The 10289-nt window shown below is 41.8% G+C and overlaps 1 protein-coding gene across 8 annotated transcripts in view; it reads left to right on the top strand.

The window, feature by feature from the left end:
- Nucleotides 1–2657: 2657 nt before the first annotated feature.
- The window catches only part of pbx3b (pre-B-cell leukemia homeobox 3b), a 58644-nt gene continuing 51012 nt past the window's right edge, over nt 2658–10289 (top strand). For 4 of the 8 annotated variants that reach the window (XM_035167008.2, XM_035167010.2, XM_035167005.2 and 1 more), the window contains exons 1-2: nt 2658–4209; nt 4851–4924. In XM_035167008.2, the coding sequence (XP_035022899.1) occupies nt 3962–4209; nt 4851–4924 (322 nt within the window). In that variant the 5' untranslated portion in view covers nt 2658–3961. Of the gene's footprint in view, nt 4210–4844; nt 4925–10289 lie in introns of all 8 variants that reach the window. The other 4 variants (XM_035167007.2, XM_035167004.2, XM_035167006.2 and 1 more) reach the window with 1 other exon arrangement.

Genomic DNA, 10289 nt, shown 5'->3' with positions numbered 1-10289 from the left:
AAGCTAATTAGGCAATTACAGCTTTGCAGAAGGATGCCTAAATGAAATATGACAACACAGTCACTTTCTACAGCACCTGTGGGTCTTTTCAGATGTCACAATGAGAAGCATGATGACAAAGTGTTGTCTCTGCACTCATAGGTGCTTATTTCCATGCCTGGCTTCGCTCGTTTGTACAAATATTGTCATTTTATTTAACCTAATGCTCGGCACATGTGGAAACAACCTGTCAGAGGGTATGTAAATGATCCCTCGTCAAAGAAACTGAGCATTTTTAAGGACTTTTTTCCCCCTTTTTTTTTTTTGCAGCAGTGCGATTTTGGAAATGAAGTGCACAGTGGATGGCACAAGCCCTCGGTTGTGTAAACATGGTTTTTGTGAACTAGCAGCACCGCGGTGTCTTACTGTAAGGAGCTGTCACATACGGAAATGAATTATGTTGACATATGGCTGAAAACAACGGTGAATAGGGCTGCTATGCAATGCAATGAAGAATCATGCACTGCAACAGAGGAGAGGAGCCCGAGCTGTACCTTTGAGCCCTTCTTGACAGGTATGTAGTGTGACTTGACAGCTCAGTATTTCAATGATAAATGCAGTAGTCCTGGGACTCCCATTCACTGAACTCAAGAGTGTGGTGCTCCAATGCTTCAAGGTCAAATGAATGAGCAGAAACCACACAGACTGCTAAAGACAATCTGTAGGGTTATTTAAAAACTCTTGCGATATTAAGATTTCTGAATTTAGATTACAACACAGAGTCATGTAAACTTTGACGATTAAATAAACGTCCTCAAGTTTCCATTTTAATGGCAAACTGGACACTTGAGTTCTAATCTACAATTTTAATTAATACAGCATAATATATTCATTTATTTCCCTGTGCTCCTGTATCATAAATGTCCTGAATTAATGTTACGCATCATTTATTCTGGGACTCTGTCGTCAGTTCCTGGTCTGCAAATTGAAGAACAGACAGGGGGCAGCAGGGTGATGCTCTCTCAATTGTCTGCTGAGATAATCAGAAGCTGTGAAGGGTTATATGAAGCCATGACTCACTGTATCATGACTTCAATTAGACTTCTTTGAGTAAAAGTGACTTCCTTTTCTATAGATAAATCCTCTCACTCACTTCTGACTCGAGACGATGATTCACTTCCTAATGATCTATACATCACCTTGCACGAAACAAGACAAACCTTGTATCAAGGGAGCAATATTTTCAATGTGAACAATTTAGATTATTACTAATTAAATACCGAAATTAAATGGGAATTGAAATGAAGTGAGCCATGAGTAACGACACAGTTAAAACACAGTATACCTTATAATTACCGTGGAGGAATTAAACCGAGAACTTTCATATCAAAGATTTGGTTTGTTTTGAACAAATTAAACCCACATTTTTCATAAAACCAGGAGCTTTCTAACACAAAGCCTGTTCTCTTCATGTCTCCATGTGTGGGTTTGTTTTATTTTCATATTTTAATTGAGTTGATGAAGAACACTGATCACTGACAATACTGCACAGTGAAAACATTACATCCTTGTGTGTTGTATGCAATAGTAATGATTAGGATAATTTAATCTTCACCTCTGGATATGTTTTTTTTTTATTATATTTAATATTTCCATAAAAAGTGTGCTTCCCTCAGTGACTGCAAAAACTATATATGTATATCAGTCTGTATTTCTTTACCAGCAGATCAGCTTCCTCAGAACAAACGTTTCCCTTTGTCAACTACATCTGGATTCTGGTCCCTGTGTGTCTCGTCAGTGAACAATTTCAAAAAGAGAGTAATGAGACTGAAATTTAAAAATAGTGGAAAGTGCAGTTTCCATCCACATTTTCCAGTGATAATTCTGACGGTGTCTTCAAATGAAATCTTAATCTTTTCAGCCTAATTCAAAGTAAATTATCTCTCAATTACACCTAAGTAGCTATTTACGCTTTAACACACGTTTGATTACCTGGGGCCTGGAATTAGAAATTACATCCATGGTGGTTATTCTAATTCAAACACTATAGGACACTTCACGTGAAGCAGCACAGTTGTCCTTGTTCATGTTGACTTTATTTATCTTTATGATCATCATCAAACTCAAATACAACAAACCCCCCCTTCAGTCAAAAGTTCTGCCCCGAGGCCTGGAATGCCACTCCTCCTCCCTCGCTGTCTCTCTGTTACACACCAGCACCGGAACATCTAACTCCACACACTCTTTATCCCTGGGTTGTTATCATAAAATGTCCACGAGATGAAGCAAATCCCCATTTTCTTCCCCCTTGTCTTTACGAATCCACGATCTAAATGCTCATGGTGGAGGGGGGGGACACACACAGTATATTTGCTGCCTCGCATCCAGCTCAACAACTTGTCTGCTGCCATAGCAACTGCGGAGGAGCACCGAGCAGCGCCGCCTGCTTGTGCAATGGATGTCACTCGTGGCAACGGCCAATCAGAAGTTCCCATCCTTTTGTAGCAGCAGTGTGAAGATGGAGGGGGACGGAGGTGGGTGGGCCTTCGCCCTCATGCATCTGCCAGTAATAGGACGCCGGGATCGTCAGTCTCCGTCACGCAGGCACCTGATTGGTCGAGGAGCTTTACTTTCCAATAATATAAACATGTCTGCTGCTGCTGCTCGCCTGGCTTGAACCAAGGCTCGTTTTTTTTCTCTCTTCCTACAGGGGACTGTGCACTTCCACATCAAACTGTATAAAAACTCTCATTATGTATTTGCCTGAGCTGTTGCAAGGGCTAAATCTTCATCACTGCTTGTAGAGAATATGCACATAGCTGCACGTGCACGCGCGAGGAGACGAGGATACCCTGCTGCAAGCTGCTGCTGCAAGACACAGAGAGGGGGACCGTGCCGCGCGCTTTCATCAATATAATCACCATCCTGAGTACTAGCTCTTAACATTTTGTTTTTCGGTTGTTCAGGCGAGAAGTGACAAGAATATAGACCCCTCCTCTGCAGGGCGGAGCGTGCATTTTCATCTCCTATTTTGTATTCTTTTCTATTTTTTTTCCTCCTACCCCTGTTCCCTGCTCTGACACGTCTGCACTGAGTGAGTGGCATTGGCACACTGTCAATCGCTCACTACCGCTGCCATCAAACAACATAAAACACACACAGGCAAGAGGCTGGAGCTCATAAATTTCAGCAGGGCAAGATATTTTTTTGCGCATCGCCTTTTACGCACAGCGCTGTATCCTAATTAATTTCCTTCTTCTCGCTGTTGCTGTTTTTTTTTTTTGTTGTTTTTTTTTCTAAAACAGAAATCTCCCAACTTTTTTTTATTGCACATTTCATATTTTTATAGCCGCCTTGTATGCAGCGAGAATGTGTATTTTTCTAAATGCTGCCGGAGTGATTTCTGCACATTTATAGTTGGCAACACCTGCAAAGCCTAAGATTTTTTTTCTTATTTGTTTTTTTCCAACATTGGATATTTTTTTTTGGTTGCCGGTGCTTCACGAGGAGGATTTGGACATTTTTTTTTTTTCCTGGAAGAGGAAATGCGACCGGGATCCCTTGCAGAAGAAGAGCGCAAATAAATGAGAGATCACCCAAAAGGAGCGTTTCTGTGTGTGGCTGCCGTCAAACCCCAGAGAAAACCACAGACCGGCGTGAGGATTGCTGCGGGAAGCGATGGACCGACAGTTTTGACAAAGAAGTTTTAATAAGAAGAAGACGCAAACACGAGATTGATGCGTTTTTCTACTAACACAACCGCGCGTTTTGGCACTTATTTGGACCGCGCGTAAAAAAACAAAAAAAAACAAAGAGGACAGCGAGAACTTGGACACAAGATTTACGCGAAAAACATCCCTGCTGTAGTCTTCATTTAGAGAAAAAAAAAAACACAGCGTGTGTGCTCCTGTTTCGCTGAAGAAGCCCCACAAGCCGCGCACATCCCTCCAGTCTGCGGCACATGTTGTAGCCCATTTCGTATATGAGTTTTTCAATTTGCGTGGCTCAGTGCACAGACTCTTTAGCGGCTACTATGGACGATCAAGCCCGGATCATGCAGTCGATCGGCGGCGTGAGTCTGGCCGGCCACTCGGTACAGGGAGGCATGGTACTGCCGCCTCCCCACGGACACGACGGGTCGGACGGGGACGGAAGAAAACAAGACATTGGTGACATTCTCCATCAAATCATGACCATAACTGATCAGAGTCTGGACGAGGCGCAAGCAAAGTTGGTTGATTTATATGTTTTATTAACTTCGCTCTCTCTCCCCCCCCCACCCCCCAACCCCCCTAACCTCCATCCCCAGCAAAAAACGCTGAACGCATCATTGTTGAGTTGTGGCCCCTCTTTAGCTTTAACTCCACCATGTGTTACAATAGACTGGAAGTGGCTTTAATGATAATCTTACACCGAGGTGCATTTAGAGCTGAGGCACATGGAGAAAGTTGTCAGTGAGGGGGGCAGCAGCTGTTTATTTCAGCTGCATGTGTGTGTGTGTGTGTGTGAGGGGATGTTGTTCAAAAAGTTTACACACGTCCTATAGTAAATTCTTCACACTGCTGCAAAAAACTATAGAGGCTCAGTGAAAAGAAAGGAAATGAATCCCTGTAAACTCATGATGTCTTTTATTTTGTCATTGGCACTGTATTTATTTTGAAGCATTAATATTCATATTAACACACATGCTACTTTTATTTCCCTATGAAACTTTGTGCAAATACTCCTGAGAGGCCTGTGTGTTGGAACGTTGCAACTTACAGTGACAACTACATTTGATATGTTAAATAATCAATGCGGTCCTTAATGTTTAACATGTGATTGATCAGTGAACTTATTTCACTATTTTATCTTGTCTTATACTGAAACAGGAAACATGGACTGAACTGTCACAGAATGAAACCAGCACTCTTCAGCGTTCTCTGTGAAATCAAAGAAAAGACAGGTAAGGTCTTTGTTTTAAAATAAATAAATATATCATTTCACATGAACTTGGAGGAAATTTAGTATTGGAGCCTCGACGCGATACAGCACACAGACGTTTTAACCCCCCAGTGATGTGATGGCAGCCTGCATCCAGGTTACAGGGGACCTCTGCCCAAATGAATCAATCACTTTTTTTTTTTTTTTAAATATGTCATTGTGCCACATTGGAACAGTCCCGGTGTGACAGTAGAGGTATTTCTTTTGTCCCCCCACACTGAAGATGCTCATGTTTCAGTTTTGCGAGCGGTGGTTGTTTGGATTTGAAACAGAAAGTCGACTCCAGCTCTCAGCCTCTCTCTGCCCTGGCACTGAGCAGGATGGGGAAATCCCGCAGCATATGTTCTACATAGCTGAGATCACACACAATTCATGCTTTATAACCGCACGACGATTTACACGTCTTCAACATGTGAAGGCAGCTATACACCCCCTGTCAGGGATTGTATTGCTGTCGAATGCAGACCCTCTGTCTCACAAATGGACGGTGGATGCTTGGAAAATTCAAAATGCTAGAATCAGCTTGTAAAAAAAAATATTCTTTTATAATTTATTTATATTGAATATTGCACAGTTGCTCTGTATAAGCATCTGCAGATTTTTATGACGAAGGCTGAACACTTAAGGCCAAGTGTGTGTGCACGTATACACACATACACCACGAGACACCTGGAATTTATAGTTAATGCTATAAAGTGTGTGTCTTGTACTTTTGGTCGTACCTCAAACTTTGCTCCTGTATGTTTTTTTTCTACAATTTCCCACAGTGTTTATGGGGCATCTGATAAACTCCATCCCTTTAAATTCTTGAATACAAACATTGTTATAGTGTTAACATCTTTTTACAGATGATGTTAATTTCACTTCATATTATGTGATTGCTCTGTTCACTGAACAGATGTTTCGAATATTCTGGTGGCCACTATTTATTTTTACGTCACATGTAGCCTACATTTCTCAGCTAAAGAATAATGCGAATATGAAGGAAGTAACGCTCTGCCTTTCTGTGTAATTTTAGCAAACGTGACACCTCGTCAGATTTGTGACCTTTGTGCAGTTTATGAGCAAATTGGTTTGGGGCAGATCATAAAAGTTTTATGAACTTCCCCAACACAGGTGGCGTTCACATGGGCAGGCAGAGCGTCCACCGTGGAGCCGAGGTGCTCTGCTCTGCTTGTCCGCCTGTTGACTTGAGACAGAAACACAGAGGATGCAGCTCACACCTCTCGCAAGATGCCAGCTTTTACTTTGCGTCGTGGATTTTAATGCAAAATTGTTTTCCAGTGCAGAAGCATTAATTCATCTGCTGAACTTTAGGATAAAAAATACTGAGAGAAATGATTTATTTTCAAACTTAAGCAAAATGAACGTCCTGCTTTAATCTCTGCACGTTACTTAAATCGCTTGATTTAAAACTTAATTTGAATGTTTCTGCTGTGAAGTATACAGTGAATTAAGGAAAAAAACATAATCAAAATTAGAAAAAAAGTAATTTATGTCAATGCATGTTCATGTGTGACAGAGTGTGTATGTGCCGGGGAATGAGAGTGTGTGAGAAAGAGATGAGACGGGGAGAATAGAGGTTGTGTGTGTGTGTGTGTGTGTGTGTGTGTGCATGGTTAACCTGTGGTTTAGAGTCACAGCCTCTCCCTCTTAGCCATTGACAGAGCTCAGCTGGTCCGATGGCCTTGTTGACCGCTCTGTTTTTTTTCCAGCACACACACACACACACACACACACACACACACACACACACACACACACACACACACACACACACACACACACACACACACACACACACACACACTGATCCTTTCACAGGCTCCAGTAGCACCGCTCACTGTGACTCCCTTCGGTTCTTTCACATGCGTTCAGATGGCACAGGGGCCGCTGCCTATCAGCCATGGGACCCAGCGTTGGCTGAAAAAGACTTTTAATAATAAATTTGAAAGCGGTCCAAGAATCATCGCTGTAATTACTGTGCACATGTATCATGTTATGGAGACTTGCTGTCTGATGCGGACATAAATAGTGCGTCGAAGGTTTGGCTTCAAAGCTTTAGATGTGTTCAGGTTAAAAGTCATATTTTGTGATGACAGGTGAGGCCCATTTGAAATGGTGTAAACAATCTTTATGTTGTTGTTTTTTTTAGTTTTTCTGTAGCGGAGAAGTGACAAAGAGCATTTTCGAGCAGAGTCAAGGTGTTTTGGAAGATTTCTCGGTGCGTTTGGAAGTTTCCGGCACTCTTCTAACTGTTATTACAGAGCTACAGCACATTTCTGCATTGCTAATGTCCTAGAAGTATTAATTCACTTTGATATGCTAATTAGAGAGCATTATGCAAGAAATGAGATTAAGTGGCAGCATGAAGTCATTTGCCTGTCACTAAATTGAGTGTTTTTAGCAGGAGGTTTTTTTCTTCTTCTTGGTTTTGCATTTAGATAAGCTAAATGTGAGATTGGGTTGGCAAGTGGTGTTCTTTGTCCTTCAGTGTGTGATGTTTTTTTCTTTTTGGTACATACATACATAAAACTGGCAATTAAAATGTTTTATTCTCGCACGTCTCTAAGTGTTTCAGGACAAAGGATACGTTCAGACACCTTGTGTTTCTTTTACCTGCAGAAGACAATGAGCGAAGCGGCGTCTGTGTTTGCAGATGAGTTTTGCACTTCTCTCTGAGCTGGGTTTGTTTTATCCCGCTGACTACTCCCTTGTCTTGCTCTCATGCTTGGGAGTGAGGCTCGCAGCAGCAGCAGCAGCAGCAGCGGCAGCGGCAAGAATAACAAAGGTGAAAGATTACCTCCATATGGTATTTCTGACCAGGAAAAGAGAGGTTCTGTAGCAGGACTCGTCTTTGATGTGAGGTTTAATCAATAGAAAGAGATTACAGAAAACTATTACAGGCTAAATCACAGAGTGCCACGGAGAGGCTTAGCCCTCTCCACAGCTCTCTCAGCTGCATGGCGCTTCTTTTGGCCGCGTATTGACTTGTTGTTTTCCTGACCTTTGACTCGTCAGGTCCAGAAACGGGGGGTTGGAGAGGTAGGGAGGGAGAAAGAGAAAGAGAGAGAAAGAGAGAGTGGTGGATGCAGACTGATAAATGCTCTGGTGCAGTGTTTAAAGCACTGGATTAGGGAGGGACTATACGCTGCACAGCCGGAGCCGGTGTCGCCGTGTTTGATTTGGCTTTTGGAGACCGCCAGGCCATGCTTCCAAGTATGTGCATTGGTTTGGCCTCTGCTAAATGTAATGATCAGCCAGGAAAGACTGTTTTAACTAAATACAGTTCAGGATGAGGCTGTAATTAACCACATGCAAGGCTGACTAAAAGCATTACCTGGAGTAAATAGAGTTAGGACTGAGGAGGTAAGCATTTCTGAAATCTACAGGGAACATTAATTTCAATGTTCCCTGACAAAGTTAATGAGCCCTCTCATTCCAATAGGGTTATAATTATTAATATGAATGTATTATTATTATTATTATTATGAAAGCAGATGCAAGTAAAAATCCTTCTTATAATGCAGAAAACACAAATATATATTATTAGACTGTATCTTTTTAACCTTATAGGTTTTTCTTTGTGCTGAAGAAGCTCCAGTAAAAAACACAACAGAGAACAGAAAGCTATTCAGCAGCAGAGACAATTGACTTTGGCTGCTTTTTGTTTCACAGAGCCCCAGTGAAGCGGCTGCAGTGACTAGATAGTGTTGTGCCGAATGGCTCGGGCACAGCTGGGTTCCTGGCTGCCTCAAAGGCAGGGCCACTACAGAGCTTCCTCCTCTGAAGCATGAGGGGGACCGGGGGAAGACGTGGTTATTATCTAAGTAGCTCCCAAACACCCTCCGTTTCCTCATCAGCAGAGATGAAACGAAAAAAAGAGAGGCAGACAAAGAGGAGAAGGGGGTAAAAAAAACAAAGGCTTTACATATCAGTTTCATTTGGAAGGGTAACTGCTTTTGTGCTGTGCAGATAGATGCCTGTGCACCACTGGTGCCTGGTATCTGCACGTACGGCTCCTCAAATCTTTTTTTTTTTTTTTGCACGATGATTCAGTGCTGTCCCTCCATCTGCACACACGAGCACCCATCTTGCACACGTCTCTCTCGCCCCCCCCTTCCACCGCTCCAAGCGCTTTCTGCGGGCTCCTGCGCGATCAACAGCTCATAATTGTTTTTTGCACATACGTTATGCAAATGAGTCTTTATGGCAACTGGCATAACAATTAGCATCCTCCAACAATATTTTAGTAGGTTAATTGCGAAATTTCTGAATTGTACATCTGAGTTGTTAATTAGGCATGACAGAGGTGGTGAAATAGTTATCTTCAGGCGGTGGCAGCCAGCAGTGGCTGCTTTGGATGCAAACAGGAAGGATTGATTGAAATGAGTTTACAGCAGTAGGAACGTGGCTGTTGGAGACACTTTGCGTTGCCCTTTCTCTTCTTGTGGCATCTGTTTGTTTCATTGGCTGAATGTGAAATTATAAACCTGAAGCAGGGAGAGGAGGCAAGTGATGACCTGAGACGCTGAATAGAGATGTGACTGAGCAGAGATTTTTTTTTTTAAATGAGCTCTTGTCAAAACTATATAAGACCTTAGACATAGTTAAACCAGCATTTCCTTTTTTTTTGGGAGTTTGAACTGCTTTGAAAGAGCCTAATGCCAAAAACAAGCATTTTATAAATTTTACATTTTTACACATTTTAGATTCCATCAGCCAAATTTACAAAGTCTGATTTTTGGGAGCAGAAAATATATATTCTGTCTAATATTTAAACAATCCAACAAGCTGTAGTAATATATATATATATTTACATTTCTAATATGAATATAATTATTTATGTCTCATAATTAATATTATATAATTATTATTATGTATTTTGCTTGATAGCACTTTTGAACCGGTCAACCAAAAGTTGCTTATTCTCTCATCTCTCACCTCTTTCTATTTACAACTAAAAATACACGTAACATGAACTTTTTGGTCCGTCTCCTGTGTCGTGACGTTCGTTACCGTGTCACTCGGTGGCTACAGCACGTCGAACTCCATGGAGCCAGTTATTAGTGTACAAAGGGTTACAGTGAATGAGTGGTGCAAAGCAAGTCCTCTCTCAGTAATGACTCTGCTATTTATAGGTCTCTATTTCATTAGCTCTAGTGTTTCAGGGAAGAGTTTTCCTCATGGGACAATAGACACCACGATGTTCATTTACTCTGTACACATTACATGTGGACAACTAAATGACCCATCATTTGTGAGGGCAACAGCACTGAAAAACAATCCTGCTACTGCCACTGCTTTACCATTGGCTCATGTAAGAT

This window comes from Hippoglossus stenolepis, chromosome 9, assembly GCF_022539355.2.
Source record: "Hippoglossus stenolepis isolate QCI-W04-F060 chromosome 9, HSTE1.2, whole genome shotgun sequence".
NCBI lineage: Eukaryota > Metazoa > Chordata > Actinopteri > Pleuronectiformes > Pleuronectidae > Hippoglossus > Hippoglossus stenolepis.
This window is presented reverse-complemented; position numbering and strand designations above follow the sequence as displayed.